This window comes from Lotus japonicus, chromosome 3 (assembly GCF_012489685.1).
Source record: "Lotus japonicus ecotype B-129 chromosome 3, LjGifu_v1.2".
Lineage (NCBI taxonomy): Eukaryota > Viridiplantae > Streptophyta > Magnoliopsida > Fabales > Fabaceae > Lotus > Lotus japonicus.
Genome location: NC_080043.1, coordinates 22,436,699 through 22,464,580, shown reverse-complemented (window position 1 = coordinate 22,464,580; position 27,882 = coordinate 22,436,699). Strand labels below are relative to the sequence as shown.

At 35.2% G+C, this 27,882-nt stretch overlaps 3 protein-coding genes and 1 long non-coding RNA gene across 8 annotated transcripts; all 4 read left to right on the top strand.

Annotated features, from left to right (window-relative positions):
* The first annotated feature begins 692 nt into the window (after nucleotides 1–692).
* On the top strand, nucleotides 693–5,464 carry LOC130746553 (E3 ubiquitin-protein ligase WAV3-like). 2 transcript variants are annotated; one of them, XM_057599223.1, is made up of 2 exons: nucleotides 693–1,307; nucleotides 3,464–5,464. In XM_057599223.1, exons 1-2 carry the CDS (start codon nucleotides 1,095–1,097, stop codon nucleotides 5,303–5,305), a joined length of 2,055 nt encoding a protein of 684 aa, XP_057455206.1. In that variant the 5' UTR covers nucleotides 693–1,094; the 3' UTR covers nucleotides 5,306–5,464. The 2 variants fall into 2 exon arrangements, with proteins under 2 accessions (XP_057455206.1, XP_057455205.1); XM_057599222.1 differs by having other exon boundaries at nucleotides 3,461–5,464.
* Nucleotides 5,465–6,359: 895 nt separating this feature from the next.
* Nucleotides 6,360–13,536, top strand: LOC130749848 (receptor-like serine/threonine-protein kinase NCRK). 2 transcript variants are annotated; one of them, XM_057603209.1, is made up of 13 exons: nucleotides 6,360–6,679; nucleotides 6,766–6,844; nucleotides 7,022–7,327; nucleotides 8,360–8,442; nucleotides 8,825–8,914; nucleotides 9,352–9,462; nucleotides 9,920–10,033; nucleotides 10,504–10,776; nucleotides 10,939–11,180; nucleotides 11,332–11,628; nucleotides 11,718–11,951; nucleotides 12,474–12,701; nucleotides 12,854–13,536. In XM_057603209.1, the coding sequence occupies exons 5-13, from the start codon at nucleotides 8,845–8,847 to the stop codon at nucleotides 13,118–13,120; spliced, it is 1,836 nt and encodes a 611-aa protein (XP_057459192.1). In that variant the 5' UTR covers nucleotides 6,360–6,679; nucleotides 6,766–6,844; nucleotides 7,022–7,327; nucleotides 8,360–8,442; nucleotides 8,825–8,844; the 3' UTR covers nucleotides 13,121–13,536. The 2 variants fall into 2 exon arrangements, with proteins under 2 accessions (XP_057459192.1, XP_057459193.1); XM_057603210.1 differs by lacking the exons at nucleotides 6,360–6,679; nucleotides 6,766–6,844; nucleotides 7,022–7,327; ... (2 more) ...; nucleotides 9,352–9,462; nucleotides 9,920–10,033 and adding an exon at nucleotides 10,079–10,369.
* Nucleotides 13,537–13,855: 319 nt separating this feature from the next.
* On the top strand, nucleotides 13,856–14,897 carry LOC130748140 (uncharacterized). The gene is made up of 2 exons (XR_009022601.1): nucleotides 13,856–14,308; nucleotides 14,535–14,897. It is a non-coding gene; the product is annotated as an uncharacterized LOC130748140 (long non-coding RNA).
* A 3,145-nt stretch (nucleotides 14,898–18,042) lies between these two features.
* LOC130748568 (protein CNGC15c-like) lies at nucleotides 18,043–23,008 on the top strand. Of its 3 annotated transcripts, none has more exons than XM_057601791.1 (8): nucleotides 18,043–18,370; nucleotides 19,027–19,107; nucleotides 19,342–19,897; nucleotides 20,166–20,378; nucleotides 21,096–21,388; nucleotides 21,550–21,661; nucleotides 21,736–21,972; nucleotides 22,133–23,008. In XM_057601791.1, the coding sequence occupies exons 2-8, from the start codon at nucleotides 19,076–19,078 to the stop codon at nucleotides 22,802–22,804; spliced, it is 2,115 nt and encodes a 704-aa protein (XP_057457774.1). In that variant the 5' UTR covers nucleotides 18,043–18,370; nucleotides 19,027–19,075; the 3' UTR covers nucleotides 22,805–23,008. The 3 variants fall into 3 exon arrangements, with proteins under 3 accessions (XP_057457774.1, XP_057457775.1, XP_057457773.1); XM_057601792.1 differs by lacking the exon at nucleotides 18,043–18,370 and adding an exon at nucleotides 18,433–18,841; XM_057601790.1 differs by lacking the exon at nucleotides 18,043–18,370 and having other exon boundaries at nucleotides 18,903–19,107.
* Nucleotides 23,009–27,882: the final 4,874 nt, after the last annotated feature.

The window sequence follows — 27,882 nt, the reverse complement described above, 5'->3', positions numbered from 1 at the left end:
TCATGTTAAAGGATTCTTTTGCGGTTCCTTAGGTTTCCTTTGCTTTGTTGTTAGTTTTTCAAAGTAGAAAAAAATAATATATATATATATAATGAAACAATAATAAATAATTTATGGCATTAATATAGTATTTTAAATTATTACACAACTAATATTTTTTGAAATTATAATTATATTTGTTCACTTTGAAATATATTTATTTAAATAATTACTTGAAACTCTTTTATTTAATATATTTTTATAAATAAGTACATGTGACGTGTCATATAATAAATAAAAAGTAAAAATAAAAATGATATGATATATGTATAAATATACTTTTAAAAAAATAGAGAAAAAGTTTGATACACTGACGGTGTAAATTTTTTTCACACCGTCAACCAATCAGATTACTAAATGTGAGAAATATATGTATTAATATAAATTATAATTTTTCAATATGAATTAAATTGTTGTTCAATTTTTTTTTTGAATTGAATTGATTTGATTTTCAAATCAAATAAAACTTACAAAATTTTCGGTTTTGTTTTAAAAAAAATATTCGGTTTTCATATTATTTGATTTTAGTTTGTTTTTTAAAAAGATTTTAGTTTCTTAATATAAGTTATTTGATTTTTATTAGAAATCATCCGTTACCAACACTTTAATGGCCTCTACACCTATTAATAATTTTGTTTTTATTATGATTCCATTCCATTCCATCTTTAAAAATTCTCAACAAACTCTTCTGCCTCTACCTCTCACCAATCCTCACCTTTATTTCTCTCTTCCCATTCTTCTCATTTCATTTCTCTGTCACCGCCTCTGTTTCTTCACCTTCCTCTGTTTCAATCATTCAATGCTCAAACACATTATTAGAATGTATATTTTCTTCAACCATTCTCTCTGAATTTCCCACCTCTGTTGCTGTAGCCATTGCTTCAGGAGAATCCATCTGGTAGAGAAAAAATGGAAAGTAAATGGAGGATCAACATCACCATGGTTCATTCCTCATCCGCTGCCATTGCATATTCTGACTCTGTTTCAGCCACCACCTCTGCTTCTGTGGCCATTGTTTGAGGATCTGAGATAGAATCCATTTTTGGGAAGAAAAAATGGAAAGTAGGTGGAGAAAACTGTGGATCAACATGTGTGTTCATGTTCCTAAGACAGTGAATCATTCTTCATCCTCCAACGGCTCCGCCACCTCGTTTTCTGGTCATGTTTTGACTTCCGGCGATGGTTCCGGTTACCGGGCAACAACTCCGACATCCTCTTCCTCGTCCTCGTCCTCTGGTCTCCGCCTCTCCAAATCTAAATCCTCCAAGGTTTGCATATTCACAATTAAATTGGCATTTTTTTTCTTCATTATTGAATTACCATAGTAAATTCTTATTGTAGAATTTTACTGCCTTGGTTGTGTTTTGTTAATTGTATTTTTTTTTTCTATCTTATATTTTTTGTATATTGATTCTAATGGGGTAGTTCGATCTTTAAGAGACGCATTTTTGGGTAGACAATTGAACTTTACCTGCCCTGATCGAATATGATTGTCTCGATAGAGAATAGGTTAAACCAAAAATGTGTATTTTATTGGTAGAATGAATTTTTAAAATACTACTTGATATGGGGATTAGATCTAAATTAACTGATATCATGTGCATTTGTTTTGTAATTTATACCTTTGAAAGGAACAAGATGACAATTTAGTGGAATTGTGACGTTTTGGACTATTGTGGAAAGTGGGGGTGGTGTCACTTTCTTCTCCATTGTTGTGTGTAGTGCCATTTTTTAAGGACCTATGGATTGGCTTACAAGCCTTATGGGAAAGAAGGGTTGCATTGCATTTATTTGAGGGAGGCCTTTCTCCTACTTTGTACAATTTCTTGCTAATTTCTATGTGCTAACCCCACAAAGAGTCAAACATCCCTTAATAGTTGATTGTGAAACCCAGCTGTAAACAAACAAAAAGTTGGGATTTGACAGGATAAGAGGCATTCCAACAAAAGAAATCCTAGTCCTAGAGAGGCATGAATGAGGGTGTGTTTGTTTTTTCTACATTGAAATGTTGTGAATTTTAATGCATATTCAACTAACGAAATACACTTGTTGGATTGAGCGAATGTGTTTTTGGATTATCCCAACACATCACAAATCTAAAAGGCATTGGATCATTTTTGTTTCTTCCTCTTTTGATAGTAATTTTATCTGATTATTTAGTAATTAGTTAATATCTCTAAAGGTTTCAACTTTCAATGTTAGATTTGTGGTTTACCTTTACTTTTCTGTGATTGTTAATTTGACCACCTAACGTTGACGTTTCTTTTTTTTTTTAAAAGAAAAAAACTTTATAAGCTGTAGATTCTCCTGACCTGAGCATCCTAGACTTTTTGGTAATTAGGCATCAAAATAGTACTAATAAAATGGTGTCTGGGATAAAGATGAGTAGCAATCTGTTTCCACTTTTTATGCACTGTGCTTTGTGGTGGACCTGCATCGAGACAGAAGTGGGTTAGTGTTAGACAGAATAATAATAGTGACTTCTGCAAATTTTGCATTTATCAATGAATACTACACACTGGATTGTGAAAACAGTTTTGTGGGCAACACAAAATGAAAATTATTTAATGAAAAACAGTAATATTTTTAAGAATACTTATATTTGCTTGATTTTCTTGGCCCCCTCTTACTTGTTTTTTGAAAGCTTGACCATTCAAGAAATCAACCTTTTAGATTGGATCCATGTCCCTAAACATGTCATCTGTGGCATCTTTTTCCAATTCCATTTCTGATTTTTTGTATGATTAGTAATCATTATAATTAAGATCCTCTTGTCCGTAAAAAAGACAACTATAAAGCTCCCGCTATGCTGGAGATCTAGGGAGGGGTCAAATTCACTTTATGGATCTAATGTAGATAGTCTTACCTAGCATTTTTTACAAAAAACTGATTCCACGGCTTGAATCTCTGGTTGACTGATTGCAAATCACATGGCAACAACCTTACTGATGCGTCGAGACTCGAGACTTGAAAGAAAAATGCTAAATGATAGCATTACACTTGTAGCTTTTCTAAATAAAAAAGAGTATTGCTTTACATCAGTTATTTATTTACTCTATTGTCCTTCTCAACTATGATTGGTTATTAAGCATTTGAATTAATTTGGTACAAAATTTAACAAATAGAATTGTTGTCTAAAACCTGAAGATTCAGTATCTACTTTCCTTCTCAAACCTAGTGGCCTAGATGATATCAACATGGCCGGTTTAATTAAGCAAGTATCAAATAAGGGTTAGAGTTTCACATTCCTCAAAAGTGTTTTAGATGACCTTAACATGTTCCTTTTTCCCCATCCTTCCATGTGAAGGTAAGAAGTCTGTAGAGTTTTGTTTGGTATTTTGTATATCAACTATCCTGATTCTGAATGCCAATATTAGCATTTGGGGCTTCTTTTCTCATATTTTTTGTTTCACCTTCTCAGCAGGGAACATGTGCAATATGCTTGAATTCATTGAAAGCAGGAAAAGGGCATGCCATTTTTACTGCAGAATGTTCTCACTCTTTCCATTTCCATTGCATCACATCTAATGTAAAACATGGGCATCAGGTGTGTCCTGTATGTAGAGCAAACTGGAAAGAGGTTCCTTTTCCACGCCCGGCTTCTAATGTCCCACAAAAAGTTGGTGCAGGTCGGATCAATGCATCACTTGACAATTTTTCGGAACCAGCTATCTTTGATGATGATGATGAGGTTTTGGACCAACAACCTTCAATTGCTCACAACATGAATGAGGTTGATTGCAATATAATTAACTCAATGGAGATCAAAACTTACCCTGAAGTTTCAGCTATTTCAAAGTCAGCCTCTTATGATAACTTTGCGGTGTTAGTTCATCTCAAAGCTCCTTCTCATTCCCAAAAACAACTAAATAATGGCAGGAACAATACCGAATCTTCAGAGCCAGTTCATAAGTCACGTGCTCCAATTGACCTCGTGACAGTTCTTGACGTAAGTGGGAGCATGGCAGGTACAAAGATTGCATTACTAAAACGAGCTATGGGATTTGTCATACAGAATCTAAGTTCATCAGACCGGCTTTCTGTTGTTGCCTTTTCCTCCACAGCCCGCCGCATCTTCCCTCTACGGCAGATGACTGAGACCGGACGGCAGCAGGCCTTACAAGCAGTTAATTCATTGGATCCAGATAGTGGAACAAATATTGCTGAAGGTTTGAAGAAAGGGGTTAAGGTGTTTGCTGAACGCAAGTGGAAGAATCCAGTGGGGAGTATCATGTTGCTATCTGATGGGCAGGATACATACACATTCAGCAGGCCCCGTGTTGAAGCTGATTACCGGTCTCTTGTGCCAAGCTCCATTCATCGTAGTAATTGTGAGGGTATGCATATACCAGTTCATGCTTTTGGATTTGGTGCTGACCATGATGCTACTGCAATGCATTCAATCTCTGAGATTACTGGGGGCACGTTCTCTTTTATTGAAACTGAGGATATGATTCAGGATGCATTTGCACAGTGTCTTGGGGGACTTATGAGCGTGGTAGTTCAGGAATTACAGATAGAAGTTCGGTGTTTTAACCCTTGTCTACAACTTAGTTCAGTGAAAGCAGGTAGTTACCAAACTAGATTGATTAACAATGCAAGAATGGCATGTATTAAGGTAGGAGACTTGTATGCTGAAGAAGAAAGAGACTTTTTCATAACAATGAATGTTCCTGCTGATGATTCTAGTGATGAGATGTCATTGTTGATTGTTAGAGGCTTGTACAGAGACCCTACCACAAAGGAAATGGTGGGTTTGGATGTAACTAGTGAAGTGAAAATTCAGAGACCTGATATAGCTAGAGGAGTAGCTGTCTCCATAGAAGTAGACAAGCAGCGAAATAGGAATTTAGCAACGGAGGCAATGACTGAAGCTAGAGTTAAAGCTGAGCGCGGCGACTTTGTTGCTGCAGTTTCTACCTTGGAGAGTTGTCAAAGGGCACTGTCTGAAACTGTTTCGGCCCGAGCTGGTGATAGCTTATGTGTTTCTTTGTCTGCTGAACTGAAGGAGATGCAAGAGAGGATGGAAAACCGGCGAATTTATGAACAGTCTGGAAGAGCTTATCTTCTATCAGGAATTAGCTCTCATTCATCTCAAAGAGCAACTACACGAGGTGATTCCACAGACACCACCAGATCATACCAAACCGCTTCCCAGGTAGACATGATTACCCGTTCCCAAACCATGCTTATGAGGACCACACAACCTGGAAATAGCCTCCCTCCTTCTAAATCCTTCAATGACCGGCTGGGAAGAAAGAAATAATCATGAAACTGTGTTTAGAAAATTATTTACGTTTTATTTTAGGCAGTTAAAGTTACTAATTATGCCATTGTAAAACTATGCATTGATTAGATGAAGGATGAAGAACAAATTTGATATTAAGACATCATTATTAGAGATAATGCATTTTTTCCAGTTCAATGGTCTATCTTTGGGAGAAAGAAGGTATATCAATATAACTGGGGAGATACTTGGGGAATTTCTTGAGAGATACTTTAGATTATTTTCATTAGTGGTCTAACTCTTACTGATTTCAATTTCCTCCATGTATCTCTAAAATAGTGTTCCTGTTTAAGATTTTATTCCCCACCATGTATCATGAGAATTCATATCCCAGCCGCATATAAATCGGAGGTAGAAATTCTTTAATCAAATTAGAATTGGCCAATCAAATAAAACGAATGCTATCATATCATTGTTGATTGAAATTAAAGATTAATTACACCTAATTATGAAATACTAGTTTATTAGAAATAAAAGTATGAAAAAAAGTTAATAAGTAATTGAATTGAAGAATGATATACTTAAAAATTGTAATTTGTTGGATGTTAAATTGTAATGAGAATTGTTATTGTCACCACCCCACATATAATTATGTGACCTCTAGTGTTTACAATTTTAAGAGCGCCATGAATAGATGTGGATGTGATGGCAATAACAATTTCCAATTGTAATTTGTTTGGTTATACTTCGAGAAACATGAGTTATGCGAGGAGGATAAAGATCCAATGCTATTTCCTTTTAAATTGCATGAGATTTTAAACCATTAATTATTATATACTTTATAATTAAATAAATTTAATTGTTTATCCTTGCACGATTAAATAATAGGGGATAAGTTCCGAATTCGCACAAGATTCGGGTTACCTCTCACCCACTATAAAGTCGAGAGATTAAATTGTGTCTAGTTAAATCTCAGTTTGTGGACAACTATTTTCAGGAAGATCCCCTAATGCTCTTATTTATATGATTCCCTACTTTCACATTTCCAGGAATATATTTCCCAACCTTGAATGAGCCTCTACGGGTATTCTCAGCATACCACTAACACCCCGCGGAGTAATGTAGATGTGCCTTCTCTCTCGATTATACTATTTTTGTCAAAAAGTAATAATAGGGGAGAGGTGAATGCAATAATGAGAATTTCACTCGTGTGATTTGCCTTTATTCAAAAAAGGAATTATGTAAAATTAATTGAATAGAAATGGAGTGAGCGCATACATTGTCCCTAATCCTATCCCCTGTTCCTGTATCATATTCGTCTGGGTTGACGATGAGTGCAGCTCCGAAAGGTTTGTGGAATTGGAAGGTGTTGAAGGGTCCCCTTCAGTTAGCAAAGGTGTTGCTTTAACAGAGGTAGTAGTAGTAGTAGTATACTAGTCACTAGATGGAGATTTTTAAAACCCTCCCATTGCTCTAATTTTTTGTCTATTTCACTTCAGTTAATGGACTAGTTACTTTCCAAATCAAGGAAACCAGAAGAAAAAAAAAAACAGGACAAAAGACACATGAAGACATTAGGTAAGTGCTCAGATCAGTGTTACAGTGTAGTCAAAATTGACTTCGAATAAAATGAATTTTGATGAAATTTATTATGGTAAAAGTGAGTTGAAATGGAAGTGATTTATGTTTAGGTACATTTGTAAAAAAAGTGATTTGCTGATTTTTGCATGATAATGTTATGGAACTATTTTGCAGTGTTTGATTCATAATGAAGATATCGACTAGTTTTACGGTGGCTGTCGAAGCCTAACACAACCCTCGTCCTTTCCCCGAGCTTGGGACCGACAGTGCAAGCATAGGAGGAGTAGCAGAAATGAAAATGTTGGCACACTAGAAAGGATATGATACGCAATGAGCGGATTATAGAAGATATTAAAGTAGAGCCTATTGTGGAGAAACTGATGGAAAATCGGTTAAAGTAGTATGAACATGTACGAAGAAGACCTATGAAGGCACCGGTGAGAAAGATTGATAACATGGTATTTAGCCCTGTGAAGAAAGGTAGATGGAGGCCAAGAACATGATAAGATATTGTTCACGATGATATCATTATCAATAATAATATCCCTCATAATCTAAATTTTGATCGAACTCAATATAGTATGATCCATATTGCAGACCTCACTTTGTGGGATAAGGTTTTGTTGTTGTTGTAATGTTATGAAACTGTTGATTATATCTAACACCCCAAAGCTATCCTGTCAAGCTTTTCTGCAGAATTAATTATAAATTTTAAAGCTGAAATTATAATGTAATCGTCCTATAGTGATCTTCACCAAAATTGATTCTGATTACCAAACACTCACTAAAATTATATCAGCCTTTGCTTTCTTGCAGACATTAATCATTCTGCTTTGACTCTTCTACTTAAAGCTCTCTTATAATTTGCATAGCTTCTGCTAAAACAATTTCAAACCTGTAGTTTTTCTCAGCATTTTCAGATGAAACTCCTTATTCTCAAGAGTTTTCAGGGGGCTAGGATGGGTTCTTTTGGTAGTTGTTGAATTAATTCCATTCTTAGGATTCCAATTCCATTTTGGAAGCTAAAACAATGGAAGTTCCAACTGCTCATTGCTGTCTGATGTAACAAACAATTAGAACAACATTGCATGCATGCTTACTCCTTCAATTTGATGTTTTTAGGCATATCAGTTGTGGAATGCTGTTCAGTTATGCGTCCATTTCACTGGCTATTCCTCAACCTAAATTCACTTTCATATGCTACTTAGTCAATATAGTCACTACTCCTGTCACCTCATCTCTATTTCTATACATGGTAATTGGTACTTGAGGTTGATAACCTTCAAGTCAGGTCTTATTTGGCTAAATCATTTCTTCCTTTCTACTCTTTTACCTTGTTTACAGACACTGACCACAAAGTTGTGGTCAGATAAAAGGTGGTCCTATTTCCTCATTCAGTATGAAATGAAATTCTTGTCACTGTCTTTTTTTTTTTTTTTTTTCCTGCTGCATAGGCATAAATCAAACTGAAACCTGAGGGTGCTAATTTACCTGTTTCTGGATTCCTTGCAGCAGCTTGTTTCACTTGTAACAAGTTTGTCTATTGGTTTCGGACCCAGGAGAATTTGAAGACCAAATATTTCCCCCTTTACCAGGTTCACCAATTGATGCCACTTTCCATTTTCTTTTTTTGGTTGCAACTATGATCTCTACAATGGAAAAGTAGATTCCAGTGCAGTACTCAGTCTCATTATAAGTTTTATCGTTGTTTCGTGTCATGTTAAAGGGCTCATAAATACTTCTGAAGTTATTCAGATAGCTTTTTTGTTTGGTTTGATTGCCTCACCATCTAAACACCGTGACAAATGCTATGGACTAGTGGTATTTAATTTTCAAGTTGAACGCATGATGCTTATCATCTGCTCATGAATTTATCTTGAAAAGTCACCTGAGAGATGTGTTTTGTTTCCTAACATGAGGAAATTTTCTTTTGGTTACTTTTATGTATCACTAAATGTTTCTTTCTTTTCCTTGTAGCGTATATGGGTTGGGAATAAATGAAGCCTCAACATAAAGTTGCTGTTGCTCTTGTTATTAGCTTGCTCAGGATTCAGTACTCATTTTGTGGTTAGTATCACTGTATCACCATTTATAGAATAACCGTTTTCCAACTGTCATGTGTACATCTTAAGGCACTTGCCTGCTAAAAAAAGATTGAGCAGCTTTTGATATGTTGGGCATCTCATTAAGGCTTTAGTCCACCCAACTAAATAAGCGATATTTAGTTTCAGCTTTTCTCTGGATCCAGCACTTATTTTTGTGGTTAGTGTCACATTTATAAAACAATTGGTCGATTTTCTAATTGTCAGTAGTAGCAAACCGTGTATATTTATATTTAGGTTCCTACCTTGTTGAATCTTTAAAAAAAATGAGAAACATAGTTGTGTTGTATTTATTGGGTGTTATGGAGGTTCTGTTTTACATGTTGCTTTTCAGTCAAGGTATAATCCAAATGAATCATGATACGTTTTATTTTTGCTTTCTGCTTCTTATTTTACCGACAGGTAAACCTTCTGATCCTGGTCTAAACAAGTGGAAATGTAGATGTACTTCTTTCCAAAGGAACCACAGATACCCTCTTGCCAATTGTTCTCAATCATGTCATTGCCATTCAGGTATACTTGTAACTTTTTGTTGGTGCGAAGACAATGAGTTTTTTGTCTATAAGTTTCTCCCCCTGCCATTGTATGGAATGGATGCATTATTGCAGAAGTTGCCTGGCAGCCAAAATTCATTTAAGTTCACAAAAGTCACCTCTTTCAATAAATTTCAATTTATATTTACTGAAGGCAGAATACAAGTTTGATTGCAGAATTGGCAAAAACTAATTGGATTTATTCATTCTCCAAATATAGTTTTGTTGAATTTCAAGTTTAAACATTAGCACATAACAATCAGAACTCTTTTTAACCAATGCTTTACATTTTGGAGATGGTAGAGTTGTGGTCACGTTTCGATATGCTTAATGGTAGGAAAGCCAACTTAGTCACCATTTTGAGTGAAATAGGGAGACGGTGAAGTGTGATTACGTCCTGAATACTGTTTTGGTGACTGCTTTACGTTCCAATGTAGATGCTAAAGAGCGTGGGTCCTTATGGACATGCTTATGTGGTCCAGACGGGTTCCCTAAAGTGGCAGTAGGTGGCCATAATCCTAATTGCTTTAATGCCTGTGACTGCACCTGGGGTATTTTTCTTCTTTCTCTGCTTTCCAAAACTGATTTAGATAGACTGATATTGAACCAGCTATTATTATTTATGGAAAAAAAAATGAATACTTACATATGTAAAAGATTTATCTTTTGGTTTAAATTGCAGTTGCATTATAACTACAGAAACTGTGGGAAAATGATGTTGATACTTGATACCACTACAAACCTACAATCATGTTGCAGAAACTTCCCAAACCGCAATATTCGGATAACAATTGCAGTTGCGAATCACAAATTAAAACACTTTCAGCTCTCAATTATGTAGTTGTGAAACAGGATTTTTCATGATACTGCACTTCTTACTTTGAAAAGTGATTTTCTTTTCACCATATTCATGTTCTGTTGATGATGACATAACAACATATCTTCCTGTAAAATGTCGTTTGCTTCTTAGATCAAAGTACTCAGAAACTAATTTCAGGATTGAATGTTCTGTACTCTGCAGGAAATTTTAGGATGGCATTGGGTTCAAAGAAACATATTTCAAGCAAGATCGTATTAGTTATTCTAATAATATGTGTTATATGCACAACTATTGGATTTCTCGCCTCAGTTACTTGTTATGTCTGCCGAAGGGAGAGATATCCTATTCAATCACCAATGATCTCGTCAGATAAGGAAACGAGTTACAGTAGTGCCTCCAACTTTATCAGTAATAGGACTTCTCCAGTGCCAGAAACAAAAGTCACTATAAACTCTCCTATTAGTCATATTAAAGGTAAGATGGTTTTGTGTTTACTATTTTTTGAGTCTAATCTCCTACTTAAAGTGTATTTGTTTCTACTGTTCGATTTTATTTGGAAACTCCAAAGTTCTTTTGCCCTTTTTCCATTATCTTTTAGGTCATTAGTTACCCTTTTCTTTTCTTTTTTATGTTTAGGATGCTTTCAGAAGGCCTCTTTCTTGTTTGCAAGTCAAAGAGAAACCTTTCATGGAAACATTATTCAATTTTCGTTCGTTGAACTGGAAAATGCCACTGATAACTTTTCAGCTTCCAACCTAATTGGACTAGGTGGAAGTAGTTATGTATACCGTGGTCAGCTAAAAGATGGTGGTTATGTGGCAGTCAAGCGACTAAAAGATCAAAGAGGGCCTGAAGCAGACTCTGAGTTCTTTACAGAGGTGGTATCTAATCTTACAATATTGTTATCATTGGTTGATTGTGCTGTGTGATAATGTTACATAGTGATGGTGTCTAGTTAAAAAATATGAGCCTTAAACATTTTTCCTCTTCCAAAGCTTTCTTTTGACTTAATATATTTTGTTTGCTCAGATTGAACTATTAGCTAGACTTCATCATTGCCATCTGGTACCATTGATTGGATACTGCTCAGAACTAAAAGGAAAAAGTGTTCAGAGGTTACTAGTGTTTGATTACATGAGTAATGGTAATCTGAGAGACCGTTTAGATGGAATTTTTGGACAAAATATGGATTGGGCTACTCGTGTTTCAATTGCATTAGGAGCTGCAAGGGGCTTGGAGTATCTTCATGAAGCAGCTGCTCCAAGAATTCTTCACAGAGATGTCAAATCAACAAACATTCTTCTGGATAAAAATTGGCAAGCAAAAGTATGAATCTTGGTTGTTCTATATGGTGGTAGTTGTCACTTAAATCATGAAGTATATCTTTACAATCTTCTCAAATAATCAATTTGCAGATAACTGATCTTGGCATGGCTAAAAACCTTAGAGCTGATGACATCCCCGGTTGTTCAGATTCCTCGGAAAGAATGAAGGGTACATTTGGCTATTTTGCACCTGAGTATGCAATTGTTGGTAGAGCCTCTCTTGAGTCGGATGTCTTCAGTTTTGGGGTGGTTCTTCTTGAGATTATCAGTGGTCGGCATCCCATCCATAAATCTGCAGGCAAAGAAGAAAGCCTTGTTGTATGGGTATTGTAAATCAATCATCCCTTGTTACACTAGCCTGCATTTGTCCATATTTTATTTTGATTTGAAGGATTTTCTAGGTTCAGTATTTGGTGCTAAGACTTATGACCAACTTTTTCATGAGAATAGATCTTTGGGTGCTTTTGGAAGAGCTTATTTGAATTTATCTAATAGCATAAACGCTTAAGCATGTGTTTGGTTAAGCTTATGAGAATAGTTTTTTACATACCTATAAGCGGCTCAAATAAGCTTATGAATAAACGATTATGTGATACTGATAAGTAATTTTATTGAAACAAGCGCTTGATTAAGCTATTTACCCAAATGCATCCTTTGTATAATAGCTCAGACATCCTAATTCGTATTTTTGTTAATCGAAATGTCTTTTCCATACATGTCATTTATCTCATTTTCCATTTACAATCCTGAATTAACATGACTGGGTTTATTGATAATTACCTGCTTCAGTTTGAACTTCTTGCATAGCTTGCTTAATGTAGCTTGCCCAAACTTCTTCTGTTTTAGGCTACTCCTCGTTTACAAGATGGTAGGCAAGTTATAACAGAGTTGGTTGATCCGCAGTTGAAAGGAAACTTCCCAGAAGATGAGGTGCGAATAATGGCATACTTAGCAAAGGAGTGCTTATTGTTGGATCCTGAGACTCGACCAACTATGAGTGAAGTGGTTCAAATTCTTTCAAGTATTTCCCCAGGCAATAGGAGAAGGAGAAACATTCCGATGGGCCTTTTTCAGGTGCTCACATTCACTGTCGCGTGATTCTGTCCTCAAGTTTTATTTCTTAACTTAACTTCAGTGTTCTAGTTTGATCATGTTTCTTATTTTTCAAAACTTCTGTTTGATGGCATGAAAAATAAACCATATTTTCACCTTCTGGTCATGTAAAGGAACTAGAGAACATAGAGAAGCAAAGACAAGCTCCACCGTGTAGATTTCCAGCGCACAATTTATCACCACTTGGTATTGACCACAATCTTCATGTTGGAAACAGAAATAAAGATGCAGATACAGATACAGTTTCAACTGAGCATATGGAGAGTATGATCCTCTTGACTTCAAAAGGTGAGAACTGGCATGCATTTGAAGAGGAAATGGTAGACCTAACTGAGCCTCGGTTTGAATCATTTTGCATGACTAACATCGATTACTCTTGATAACATACACACACCTCTGGCATGGGCAGAAAAGCAGAATGCAGAAGTCTAAGGAACTTATATCATGGACTGGTTACCACTCTATGTGTCTATGGCTCAATGGGATATTTCAGTGTGCAATATGGTTTTGAGAATATGTTTATCTTAATTTTTTTTCACTTTCATTTGAAAGGAAGAGCACATAGGTATTGATGTATATAAGCACAGAATGTCTATGTAGTCTTGTTGTACAGAAAAAGCATAGGCGATTCCGATTCTGCTTTATTTGGAGATTGAATCGGATGTGATAATTTTACAATTACAGTAAATATGCAATGATATTTAGCAGGGTACTGACCTTTGAAGTACTTCTGCTGGTGTAAATATTACATCTAAATATTGAGTGTATATTTGTAACCAACTGTTTTACTTTATTTCCTGTATCAGTTGATTGTATTTTTTAATTACTTCCTATATATTTTACTATACAGCTTTAGAATTTATAATTGTGTATGGCAACCCCTTATAATGTACAAGCACAGAAAAAAGTTTCAACCTGTTGAATGGTTTTTAACTACAATCTTCTCTTGAAAAAGACTAATTAAAAAGACAGCTTTTTATCACCCTGTCATAAATTTCATTTATTGGTCATCCTCTTCATGTTTCAAGAAAACGGAGTTTTATCGGTGAGTGTTAAGCAATCAATAAGGATTTGCATCACATGTTTACACGGATAGACACATCACAAATTTGGATCCTCTTATGTCACATGACATGATTATGTTTTTGTTTCTATCGTGGAACATGAGTGAATCTTAATCGGACACATCACACATAGGATTCTACATTGTTACCTTCTCTGTCCTCTTAAGAAATTGGAGTAATTGCCTGTGAGTACATTTAAGAAGTAATAAGGAGTCAGGACAGGCCTAACACTTTTGGTCTTTGGAGCTTGTATGTTAGTTGGGGTGGCATAATTTGTGACTTTGAATGGCAGATAAGACTTAATAGGTGTGACTTGAGGAAAGTATGGTAAGTGATAACGAACTTGTACATAAAAAAAACAGATGTGACTTCTTTAATGAGTGTTAGAACCGTAGAAGCAAGCTTTGTAAGCTGTAAGTAGGTGATGGATCCAGCTCCACCTCCTCCTCCAAGCACACCATTGCTCGATCCAGGTCCCCCCGGCGGAGGATTCTTGGATTTATGGTAAGGCACTTCATTTTGTAGCATGTTTAGATCAACTTATTTTCCTGAGAATCAATTCCAGTATAAGCTTTTCTTCAGAATTGATTTTAGTTTTAGAATCAATTGTCGACGAATTTCCAAACTTGCACTTGCTTATGTTCAGTACCTGCATATTAAACTAAGCAACAGCAAAAAAAGGTGAAACTAACCCTGTATTCTTTTGTTCCTTTGGTTTTCTATCTTCCAGCTTATGGTGTCTGTGCTGCTGTGGTCTGATTAACTGCTGTTTCCCTCCCCTCTTCAAACCAGGACCTCCTCCACCTATCTAGTGGATAAGAGCCCGTTTGGATACAGCCTAAAAGCACTTATTAGATAAACTCCAATCTCCAATAAGTGTTCTTTGGTTCGCATCCAAACTTGTTCTTAATGTACCTTTTTAAGCAGCAATGTTGTTACTTTTTGTAGCTACAGCTCCAATAATTCATGTAGTGTTAAGACATTGTTTGAGTTTTGTAACTAAATAAAATTATTGGTAAAATGATTTGGTCGCTGTTGTTGTTTGTAGCTGTAAGCTTGTAAATTGTGACAAATTTGTGGCTTTGATTTTCTACATTGCTAGCTTAGCAATATTGGTCCAGGAAAATTGAAAATAAATTAAGGTAACTACTTATAGGAAATGAAAAATAGAAGTTTTTGTTGCAGAATTTATCCATTACTGAAATTTCAATATGTAGCTAGTAAATGGTAGAAGAAGAAACCTTATCAATCAATTTTATAAACCATTGATAGGCTTGTTTGGGTCCCTGATCTAAAGAACGATTCAATGCAAAATTTGGGTTTTCTGAATTCTTTTTTTATTTGGGCCCTAAAGACTTCCAGCCCAATATCTCCTTCTTCCAAGTTCTTTAACGATATCTCTAATTCGCACCATAAAAAAACAGTTTGCAAGAAGCACCTAAGATAGCAATATCTCTAATTCTTTTTCCCCCAAGTTTGATGGGGAAAAAAGCTCATCCAAAGATGCAATATCTCTATGATGCCCAATCTATGTAGCTGTTTATTTATGTATTTATCTAATTATAATTTTATATGTAAGAATAGGAAATTAGAAATGTGTGGGGTCACAACACTCGTGCATCAAATAAAAAACTGATGCTCAAATCCTTGGGATGGGTCCTTGTGTATGGATCCAGTCTGTACTTAGTTTAACAAGTTGATACATCTTTTGGAAGTTACAACTAATTTGTACTTGTTCATTTAATGGTCACACAAGGGCTGCTTCTCAAGCCTTTTTATAATACTCCTTATGCATGTTAAAGGGACACTCATCAAACACATATTACCTTTAACTTTAACCCTTATTTGCATCTCAGCTTAAGATACACATTAAGATAGACAACCAACATTTACATATCTTAAGTTGAAATTGTGTTGATGCTAACTCTTTTGGGGTTTGTCCCTTCAAACAAAAGATTAAATGCATGCGACCATTGAGCGGCAGGTACGGGAACCTGAGCTGGGGCTGTTGGGTTGTAGAGTGAGAAGCAAGGAACACGTGTCAAGATTCCACAGCAGCGTATCTATCGCAGTCAACTCCTCCTCGGATCATTCATAAATTAAAATATGCATGTGAAATAAATAAATAACCAATTCATTCATGTCTCTCTCTCTTTCACATCTTTCACAGACACACACCAGCCAAAACCAACTTGCTTGAAATGAAAGACCAACAAGCCTACAAATGCCTATATGTTGGATGGTCCCTACTTTACCTGCCGGATAAAGCTCTTCCACATCATATATTATGTTTATATATTAATATAATAATAAGATAAGCTTAATGCTTTATTCACACTCTAAATTAAAATATAGCAAGTGATAGATAAGGTAAAAAAAAAAAGAGAAATAAAAATTTTGATGTGTGATTTAATATGAAAAATAGAGAGAAATATAGGGAAAATGGAGTATGTACACTAGCTGCTTGTATGTACAAGTAGTATTATTCCTGTACTTCGATATACAAAGTGTAGAGGTCATAAAAAAAATGCATAAAAAAGTATTTGAAAGTGTTATCAGTGTATGTGTCCTTATATGTGAAATATGGACATTTTAAAAGTGGTCTACTTTGAAATTATCCTTTAGATCGTTAAATATAATATTAAAGAACATTTAATTTGTTTAATATGATATCTAATAGTTGAATATGATAATTCATTGGTTTTAAAATGGTTCACGTTATAATTTATGGGGATAAATTTGAATTTCACTAATAATATTTAGAAATTACATGAATTTTACTACTGCTACTACCACCACTACTAGCTTTAAGAAATCATTAAAATTTTCATAATCTTTATTGAGATTGATATAAATTAATTATTTCATTCAGAAATACTTCCTGATGGAACCTCAAAACCTGTTACCCAAGCTGAAGAAGTTCTAAACTGACAGACAGAGAACTCTTTTTTTTCTGAGTTTACTTTTTTATATGTACTAAAATAATTTGTCACAACATTTATTTAATACTTTTTTTAATAAACATTTATTTAATAGGTTAGGCCTGACTGGTAGACTTAGTAGTTGGTATCAAGGTAGGATGGACTTACAATTATGGTCTAAATTTGACCCAACTCGGCTCGCTTGAAAAAAATCCAACCTGATGCCGGTAATAAATAGATGCATTATGTGGCACAGGCTAGGGTGGGTTTGGCTAGGAGGAGGAGGAGGGCTTCAACCACCAATTCCACCGGCCACCAACGGAGCTCTAGTGGCTGCGCAATGGTTGAACCCGCAGAGAAGGAGGCGAGGATAAGGATAGTAAGAGTGGTGAGGATGATAGTAGGGCAGAATAATTATGAATTTACTATTTTATCATACTTTCATTCCTAGTTAGTAGTCAAAAAATATTCATAGAAACCGTGTTTAACGGTAGTCCATCGTAATCCAAAAAAAGGGACCACCCTAGCCTTTGCCGCATCATTTATCATTCTAGTCATTTAAGAATATAATAATGTTTTTTTTATTTAACTATATCTATTATCTATTGAAAAATCTTATTCGATTCGGGTGTAATAAATGTCAAAAATCTTCCTATAGTGCGTTTACTAAGAATATACTCCCTCCGTTTCTTATTATAAGTCACATTTTTTGAAAAAAAATTTATTTCTAAATATAAGTCACTTTCTAATATCTAGGAAGCATTAAATATTTTTTTTCCATATTCACCCTCATATTTAATATGAAAGAGATGATGAACTTTTGGAATATTAACTTGGAGAGAGAAAATCATAGGAAAATAAATAAGTGTAATCTAGGAAAGTTAATCATTTTCTTGACAAATTTATTACTAGTAACAACTTTTCTTAATCTAAGAGAATTAGTTATTTGTGACTTATATATAGGAACAGAGGGAGTAACTTTCAACCTTAAAAATGCAAAGAACCACTTTTAATTACTGTGATCAACTCTCACTCATTGGGTCGATTTTACTATTCTTTTACTACACTTGATCTTAATATACTTAAATAATGAAACGTAATCACTCAGATAAAATGAAGTAATGAACTATGATTTTTTACTCCACAAGTGAGTTCCAACTTCCAAGAGAGACCATGTTATTGAAAAAGAAAAAATATTACCTTGCCAATTGTCACCACGTCAAACAAAGTCAACCACCCCAGAAAACTAAGGAATCTGTGCGTTCTTTTTAGTGATGTACTTGTCAATTAATGTTACCTTCCTTGCATAGTCTGTTTCATCACGATTATGAACGCGTTTTTAAATATAATCTTGGTTTGACATTATTCCCTCAATTTTAATGGGAGAGTGGCATATATACAAGGAAATGAATATACTCTTCATGATTCATCTCTCACTCTGCATTGCCCCTATGACCCATTACACATTTTTCTATCCTTGAATTGGTTTCTAGTTCGTCGGTGGAAAATAAAGAAGCTACACTATTGCTACAGCTATGAGTTCTTGAGCACTTGGTGTCAATGTGACATGTCTTGAAGCAGAAAGAGATGATAGAGATTCTCTCCCACTTTACTCGGTGCTCCATCTCTTTTTGTTGAAATAGATGTAAGAAACCAAATGCATGTAATGTTTGTTGGCATCTTCTTTATTGTGATCTTTTACTTTCTTGCTGCAACTAGTGTTCTAAGCTGCTTTTCCTATTTATGGTATCTATAGATGAGGTTTCATTTGAAATTTTGAATTTACTTACCTCATGTTAGTGGCTTTACTTGAAGCTGCTTTTGGTTGTTCTAGTCCTACTGTTGGTATTTCATAAGAATATAAGTCCATCTTTAAAAATCTTTCTACATTTTGACTCCAAAATCAGGAGAAGTTTCGAACTTTCGATGAGTAGCTTCTGGTTTCTATAGTTGATTTTGAGGAAAAAGAAGTTGATCCAAACGTAATATAAATTTGGGTCCAAATTTTACATTTTGATTTACATTGGATGTTACAAAGTACATGTAATTTATGATTCAAAAGTTCCCTCACTAGAGTGTTGCTGAATCTAAAGTTATCAGATTTCTCCCCCTTTACGTAAGGAATTTCACTTTTAAATTATGCTAATTGTTTATCATCTATTCCATTGTTCATAAGAATCCAGGTTTTAACAATCATGGAGGGGTCAAACTCACTAGTGAAATAATCTTCAACATTCTTTGACTACTGGTTTAACAATTAGCAGCTATGATTTAACCCATGTTTCTTCACCTTTCTTCCAGATTGATATTTTTGATTGAAGAGAAGTTGGTGTTAATTTTTTGGAAAACCATGATGGGTTTTGCTAATCCAAGATCTGAAAGGTGTGTTTCCTTCACAATATTTTTGATGTGGTTACAGCCTTATTGGAGCTTATTTAATACAAAGAGCACTAGATAAGCTCCAATAAATGCTTTTGGCTTTCATCCAAACGGGTTCTACTTCTACTACTGCTTAAGAGTCTTCAACGTAACAATCAAATGCATTCTTTGAATAACTCAATAAATAAATTTCTTTTTATAGTTTATAAGCTTTTAACAAGGAAATTAATGTTCTAGGCATGAAGATGATCCTGAAGTAGAAAAGTTCCCTTCAACTAGCGGTGAAAGTGGGATTAAGATTAAATACAACATTGATGGAACAAAAATACCTGAGCATAGTTCCAAAAGGGCTCAAAAGAGGGTAGCAGGGAAGACAGGGAAGTTCTTGAAAGCAAGAGTACTGTCAAGAGTGTTCTCAGAGGACTGCGAGAGAGTGAAGAGAAGGGTGTTAGATCCTCGCGGACAAACAATCCACCGTTGGAACAAGATTTTCTTAATAGCATCATTAGTGTCTTTGTTTGTAGACCCGTTGTTCTTTTATTTGCCAGTGGTTCAAGATGAAGTGTGCATAGACATTGGAACAACTCTTGAAGTTATCCTTACAGTTGTTAGATCAGTTGGGGATGTGTTTTACATGATTCAGATTATGATGAAGTTTCGTACAGCTTATGTTGCTCCTTCTTCACAAGTATTTGGGAGAGGAGAACTTGTTCTAGGCTATTCTAAGATTGCTGTTAGGTACCTCAGAAAGGGATTCTGGTTAGACTGTGTAGCTGCATTGCCCCTTCCTCAGGTACCTCACTCTAAAATCTTCTTTAGTTTAATCAATATGATGATACTTTTACGAATCAAGATCTTCTGTCCTCGTTTGGTGTCCCCTTATATGTCCCACTAATAAAATTGTGTTATGTCAATTAAAAAATGGTATGAATATGACGGTTATTACCTTATTACATGTGTGTTGGTGGGTCAGAGAAAGGGTCATCAAATTGGGATAGAAGATTTCAACCCTTAAGGGGCTGAATAATGAATAGCTCTTCTGTTATGTTTGTTTGTTCCAGGTATTGATTTGGATTATTATCCCAGTTCTTAGGGGTTCAACCATGGCAAACACGAAAAACGTGCTTCGCTTTTTCATCATTTTCCAATATGTTCCAAGACTTTATTTGATTTTCCCACTTTCATCACAAATTGTGAAAGCTACAGGGGTTGTGACAGAAACAGCTTGGGCAGGTGCTGCTTACAACCTGATGCTTTACATGCTGGCTAGCCATGTAAGTAGAAATACTGCATTTTCTTATTGCTCAAGCAGCTGAAGCATTTTCCTTTTCATCATGTTTATCAAGGGAATTTAGTCTTGAAGATAAAACTTAAAAGTGTTTGGTGGAGACCAAATTTTATTTCCTCACAAGCTAAACTAGAATGTGGTTGAAGTTTTTGCCTAATGTTAACATTATATGACTTAAAAGAGTTAAAAGTACTCCTTCAGTCACATCTTGAGATTTCATCCACCAAGTAAACACTCCATCTACTCTTAGGATGAAAACATGTATTAGTCTTGCAAAAATAAATGTGTATTTGGATTTCTGTTGAACTCAATGCTGATCTACGCTAAAGTCAGAGTGACAAAATCTTGTTTCACCATTTGTGTGTTGGGATATGTGCTTCTCAAGTGGGAAACCAAACACACTAAGTGCATGTTTCGAAACTCTTGTACAATTGATTATGAAGTCATAATCAATTCCGGGGAGAAACTTTTGTGAGTAGCTTCTAGATTTCAGAATTGAATATGATGAAAGAAAAGCTGATCCAATTTCTGAAGCGACTGTTATGGATGTTTTAATTCTGTTGGCAAACTATGATTTATATTATATACAATATTGATAATGCAGACAAATTTTACAAAAGAATAGTACAGAACAATTGAAACACCAAATTTTATTTCTTTTGTTTTGTTTTTTCTAATGGGAATTGGGGAATGTTGTGAATAGGTTTTAGGAGCTTGCTGGTACCTTCTATCAATCGAACGACAAGAAGCATGTTGGAAAAGTGCGTGCAATCTGGAGAATTCATCTTGTCATTATGGATTCTTTGATTGCCATAGGGTTAATGATGCTATCAGGGTGTCCTGGTTTACAGCTAGTAATATCACAGATTTATGTTCACCAAAAGCTGATTTTTATCCCTTTGGTATATATGCTGATGCTGTGACTTCTCAAGTTACATCCTCTGCATTCTTCAATAAGTACTTCTTTTGTCTCTGGTGGGGTCTAAGAAATCTGAGGTAAGTTTCATGAAACGGTTCTACCTTGTTTTAGCACCTTGATTTGTTCAAAAGATTTTAATTTTAATCCTAATGTTCCAAAATTCTACTCATTTGTCTAGTTCATTTGTGTCATCATGCGGAGCAAAATATAATGCTTTTTTTCTGATTTGAGGGTGCAGTTCTTTGGGCCAAGGACTTTTTACTAGCACTTTTGTTGGAGAAATAATGGTAGCCATTGTTGTTGCAACCCTTGGATTGGTTCTTTTTGCGTTGCTGATTGGTAATATGCAGGTAAAAGCAGTTAAATTATGAGTCTAATTTTCCATCATTCCATAAGGCATACAAATAGAACTTGAAATTTGCAGACATACCTACAATCATTAACAGTTCGCCTAGAAGAGTGGAGAGTAAAAAGAACTGATACAGAACAATGGATGCATCACAGGCAACTACCTCAAGAACTAAGAGAGTCTGTGCGTAAATATGATCAATATAAATGGGTAGCTACACGAGGAGTAGATGAAGAAACTATTCTTAAAGGACTTCCATTGGATCTCAGGAGAGACATCAAGCGCCACCTCTGTCTCGAATTAGTTAGAGGAGTAAGTCATGGGATTAAACTGTGTTCAAGCTAAGCTGATACCATGCCATGAACAACTAACCCAAAAGCTTAAGTTGTTGGGTGAAAATAGATGAATGATTTTATATTATATTTCTAACGAGCACTGCAACTGAAGTTTTCCATTAACTCATTGTTAACAGGTTCCACTGTTTGATCAAATGGATGAGAGGATGCTAGACGCAATATGTGAAAGGCTAAAGCCTGCATTATGCACTGAGGGAACCTATCTTGTTCGTGAGGATGATCCTGTGAATGAAATGCTCTTCATAATTCGAGGAAACCTAGACTCCTACACTACCAATGGAGGCCGTGCTGGATTCTTCAACTCATGTCGAATCGGCTCAGGTGATTTTTGCGGTGAAGAGCTATTAACATGGGCTTTGGACCCGAGACCGAGTGTGATACTCCCTTCTTCAACTCGAACAGTTAAAGCCATCTCAGAAGTAGAGGCCTTTGCACTTATAGCTGAAGACCTGAAGTTTGTTGCATCACAATTCAGAAGGCTACACAGCAAACAACTAAGGCATAAATTCAGGTTTTACTCACACCAATGGAGAACTTGGGCTGCTTGTTTCATTCAAGCTGCATGGAGAAGGCACAAGAAAAGGAAAGGAGTTGCTGAGCTAAGGGCTAAGGAGAATGTGTTAGTTTCTGAGCCTGTAACACCAAAATCTGGTTCAGGTTTTGTTGGGTATCCAACAAGGATGGGTAGAAGCACTAGGAAAAGTGTCAATGTGCATTCTGGGACAAATTCTGGAGTAGTCACTTCTTTTCAGAAGCCAGCAGAGCCAGATTTTTCTGTTGTTGAATAACAATTGTACATTTCCCTTTAGTCTCAGATTGAAACCTTTGAGTTGTGTCTCATTCTCTATACCACCAATAAAATGTTGACATGTTCATTAAAAACCACCATGAAAGTTTGTAACAGCCCGACTCGTGTCTTTTTGAATTGGCACGGTAAGATTTCATTGATGGATCAGAAAATTTAGACCATTTTGGGGTCAAAAAATCTTGATCCCTTACTCTCTTGGACAAGTGTTTTCTTTTAGTATCATTTGTTCATCAAAATTTGAGATAGGAATTTCTGTAACACAATGAATAACTAGATGAGCTAAGATCTTAAATTTAAAATCTGTTGTCAAGGAAGTCCTTCATGTGGCTAATTTCCTTCATATCATTCCTTGATATATAGCTAGGAATTCATATGTGGGCTTTTGAGAAACACCATATAATATATATGATGTAACTGAAAAAATAAAACAGAAACAACATCATTGCAAGCAATAAAACAGAGATACACCATGATGCACCAAGAAAAAGAAGAATGATAACAGGGCCTCTAGGTGGCATTATGGCAAACCATTTTGGCATCAAACATTCAACGGAAGTCTGACTCACCTATATTCCATCATCAGTCTCCACTTTGAAGTTTCAACACCATGCGAAGGCAACATTTACAACGCCTTATTGGATAGCCCAACATTGCACTCACTCAATTTGGTGCACATATATTATATCCTATTTTCATTTCAGAACTTTAATTTTATCATTTATGCATGTAATATAACAATATTTAATTGATATGTAATGCTATTATACTTCAATTGCCTTTTTTTCCTAGCAAGTAGCAACGGCACTTATTTATATATCTTACCCATTATTGTGATGATGGGCTGACAATTAAGTAGCCCATTGAGTATTGATTTGAGCTGAGTCTTCTATTCTATAGTCCAATTGAAGTAATTGAAGTTGGTTTTCATCACGAGAAGCCTACGCCAATTTAGTTATTTAAATTAAATAATTTGGCAGAGCCGTCTCCTTGTGGAAAGGGTGCGCTGGTTAAAATATGAGTTAATTCCTTCTCCGCTCATATGTAAATTGGCTCTCAGTTTAGTTGGGATTGAGGGGCTTTTGTTTGTCTCAAGTGTTTTTACATCATGTTTTAAGCTGGTTGTTTCAGCTGAGTAGACATGCTTGCTCCTAATTTCTTTATGATTATGTGCATTGTAGTAGTTCTTAGAGATTCATCATTGCATGTTGTAAGTGTTATTTGGCAAGTCTTTGAGTTTTATTCCATTCACTTTTGACAAAAAAATAAAAATAAATAATCATACTAAATTATATCAAAAAAATTTATTTTTTATTCAGTATATACTACTCATTCTTTTTTTATTACTATTTTTTTCTTATCTTTTAATCTTATATTTTAATAGTTACTTTTTTTTCTATGATCCTTATTTTCACATCCATGATAACATGAAATTCTAATTTATGTCTTAGCTCTTTTCAATAGATACTAAACTGAGATATGATTAAGTTTAAACTTAGAGTATTTTATAGTACAATACTATATGTTAAATTTAAAAAATATTTACATAATTATATTTTAACATTTAAATATTGAAAATCTATCTATTTCATTTTTTTACATCGAAAAAATAATTGCATCTTTCAAAAATTGATCCCTATACCTTCCCCTCCCCAACTTATATTTCGTTTTAATTATTATAAAATTCTATTATTATTATTATTTTAAAATTATAGTTCCCGAGCTCAAAAGCACTTTTCTCAAGCTCTGAGACTTGCGCTTTGTTTGGTGAGAAGTGAGAGATAGAGAAGAGAGAGTAGAGAAGAAAGAAGATGAGTAGAGAAAAATATGTGAAAAATAGAGTAGATTCGATAGGTTGTTTGATATGATAGAAGAGAGATAGAAGAGAAAGAATGAGTAGAGAAAAAACTAATTTTATATTAAATTATGTTTTAATCCATTTGGAGATTTTTTCCAGCGGTCTAAATAATGTTTCTAGCCCTTTAAGACCGCCAGAAATGATTAAATAAAGGCTGCTCCACACACTTTCCAAACCCGAGGACTTAGATTTTCAGATTTTCCGGGGAGGGACTAATTTCAGACGGCCACACAACCACAGGGACCAAGTAGAAGATTAACCCTTAAATAAATGCCAAAAAGAAGTTGATGCCAGATTCACGTGTTAGTGTAGAATTTCTTCCCAAGTTGGGGAGACTCAATAAAGCTTGTGGGTCCCACATTTTTATATCTCTCTCCCCTCGGTCATTTCAAACCAAACAAGGGTCATTTCACCCCCTCTCTCTCCCATAACTCTCTCTTCTCTCAATCTCTATTCTTTAATTCTCTCCTAAGGCTTTGTTTGGTAGGGAAGAGAAAGATAGAGATGAGAGAGTAGAGAAGAGAGAAGTTGAGTAGAGAGAAATAAGTGAGAAATAGAATGAATTTATAGGTTGTTTGGTATGGTAGAGATAAATGAGAGAGATGAGTAATAATAAGGTGGAGGAAAGAGAAAAAAATTACTTTTTCTATTAAATGTTAACTTTTTCCAATAAATTAATTTTTTTTCAACCAAAATGCTGATACTATAAGGTTTGAACCGCCATAAACAAAAAAATAAGGGCCAAAGATCATGTGATTTTAGACTCACCTGTGCACCGTTCAATTTCTTCCCAAATTGGGGAGACTCAAAACAGCTGGTGGGCCCCACGTTTTCAAATCTCTCCCCTCACTCATCTCAAACCAAATAAGGGTGGTTTTACCATCTCTCCCCTAACTCTCTCTCTCTCTCTACCCTAACTCTCTCTAACAAACAAAACATTAACAAGCAAATCCTTTGTAAGCTAAGGAAAATGAAGAGATTTACAGAGTGAAGGGTCAACCCTGACAACTGAACTAATTTACTAACAATTTAACTAACATTTGTCTAAAAAAACACTTTCCTCAAGCTCAGTGAGAAAAGAAATGTCGTTACTCATTAGGAATCAAGTTGACAAATATAGGATCTATGATCATAATTAATTAGCAATTTAGCACTTATGAATCCGTTGTAATGTAGACTTGTTTTGATGGAATGCACCACTTTTGATGCTCATCATTATTAGTTTTTTATTATTTTGACAAACTAATTTTTTTTCATCGAAAAATTACAAGAAAACACAAACTACGACACCTGTTCTAGGAGTTGGTGAAATAATCGACCACCCCATCACACCATAGTAGGACGAACACCACCCTACGACTGATCATACGATAGAGATAACAACGATCTGATCATCCACTTTGGACGGTCACCCCCTACGGACGGTCATGCGATCAGGATAGGTTGATCAAGCATCACTGAAGGACGATCGTACGACCTTGGGTAGGTCACGACTAACTACCGGTGACTTACCACAACCAGAGGTAAGCTTCTAGTCACCTCAAGTGTCACATCCCTGACCCAACATCTTATCACTGGATTTTAGGTCCAAGGCTCGAGACCTAGTCAACAGTTACGAGGTTCCCTGGACCGCTAGATCTCCAGAATTGGCAGGGACAACAGACAAATCCAACGGCTGAGGATTGCGCCGGATCCTAGGTTCTCATGCCTCTCTCATATAAAAGGGCCCTTGACCAGGAGGGGCCAAGGTAACAACTCTATTTTAAACTTACTTAGCAACTGAGAACACTAAGACCAATTAACTGACTTAAGCATCGGAGCGTTTTGCAGGAACCCCCTCTGAACTCAACGACCTCCGAAGATTAACACCCTCCCTCCTCATTGCACCATGCGTCTACCGCCCCCTTCCCCAGCTACCCCTTCCAGAGTAGGTTTGGTCGGATCCTCCCCGATCAGCACCACTACTGGAATCACTAAAGAATCCCTAAGGATCTTTTAAAATTGTATTTTAAAATGAAATATTGCTTAGAACTTTATTATAAAAATAATATTTAGATCTATCGTTACTAAAAAAGAATTAATCTTAGATATAACATATAAAAACATATTAACATGATCTTAAAAATAAGCTGACACGTAAACTAAATTTAGTGGCAATAATTATCTTATCAAAATTATTTGTAGCTCACGTTACAATACATGCGGACACAGTTCATTCAAGATAATTTTAGACGTCACAAAACACATTTAATTTATTTAAATTTTCTTTTTGATGACGATCTGAAACTATTACAAAAGAAGTGTTTAAATACCACAATGTAGTTTGTAAATCAATGATTTTACCTAATACTTGCCGTGTCCTACAAAGGACAAGTCGCAGTATCAGCATGTGAAGGGAGTCAAAGTCCAAGATGGAGTGGACAATATAGGGACGGTTGGACCGTGTGGTATATTTCACCCTCGACTTTGGGGCATTGTCGGTTCAAAGAGAAAGGGAAAATTAAGAGAAAGAAAGCAAATGTTCTTTTCTGTGTTTGTAATAATGATCAAATTAGTTGTTAATTAACCGTGCATGCATGGGATTAGTTACGAGTTAAGAAGTGCATGTACCATTTCAAGGCTATGATTAATTAAGCTAGTGTTCGAATGAATCTAACGATAAGTCAAAAGTTCTTCATTTACTTTTCAATTTCCAAAGCAAAAGGTTCTTTGTGAGTATTGGGTTAGTACGTTGTTGATCGGTACATGCATTAATTGTTAGAGTTCATTGTTGGTTTTTTTTATAAGCTCGATAAAATATATTGAATGAAGTATAAATGTTACTTCAACCCAATACAAGTAGGAACAAGAGATAGAAAAAATAAATGTATCAACTTTACAGTAGCTAGATCAAGAACCACCAACTAAGCTGATAGACCCACCACCCACCACCTCCTTAGAGAAAGATTATAGAAAAAGTGCCTCATTAAACTTTACCAGGAAAAATCCCTTGGGAAAACCTAGTGAAGGAAAAAGAGTACACAAATCCTATAATCAATAGGAAAACTCTAAGAAGGACTATATAAAATATCACAACTATTAAGGTGATCTAAGTTCAACTGCTCAATACAAAACATCAAGACAGTGTAGTAGCCAAAAAAAAAATCCAGCAGCAAACAGTGCAATCAGTAAGACGTCAGAATCCTTCCAAGCAATATCATGTA

Bases quoted from the DNA above. Each gene is read 5' to 3' on its own strand.
- LOC130746553 (XM_057599222.1), top strand. From the start codon at position 1,095: ATGGAAAGTAGGTGGAGAAAACTGTGGATCAACATGTGTGTTCATGTT. The intron at 1,308-3,460 runs GTTTGCATATTC...TCACCTTCTCAG, and splicing joins CCAAATCTAAATCCTCCAAG to CAGGGAACATGTGCAATATG.
- LOC130749848 (XM_057603209.1), top strand. From the start codon at position 8,845: ATGAAGCCTCAACATAAAGTTGCTGTTGCTCTTGTTATTAGCTTGCTC. The intron at 10,034-10,503 runs GTATTTTTCTTC...TGTACTCTGCAG, and splicing joins TGCCTGTGACTGCACCTGGG to GAAATTTTAGGATGGCATTG. The intron at 11,952-12,473 runs GTATTGTAAATC...CTTCTGTTTTAG, and splicing joins AAGAAAGCCTTGTTGTATGG to GCTACTCCTCGTTTACAAGA.
- LOC130748568 (XM_057601790.1), top strand. From the start codon at position 19,004: ATGTTTCTTCACCTTTCTTCCAGATTGATATTTTTGATTGAAGAGAAG. The intron at 19,108-19,341 runs GTGTGTTTCCTT...TTAATGTTCTAG, and splicing joins GCTAATCCAAGATCTGAAAG to GCATGAAGATGATCCTGAAG. The intron at 19,898-20,165 runs GTACCTCACTCT...TGTTTGTTCCAG, and splicing joins CTGCATTGCCCCTTCCTCAG to GTATTGATTTGGATTATTAT.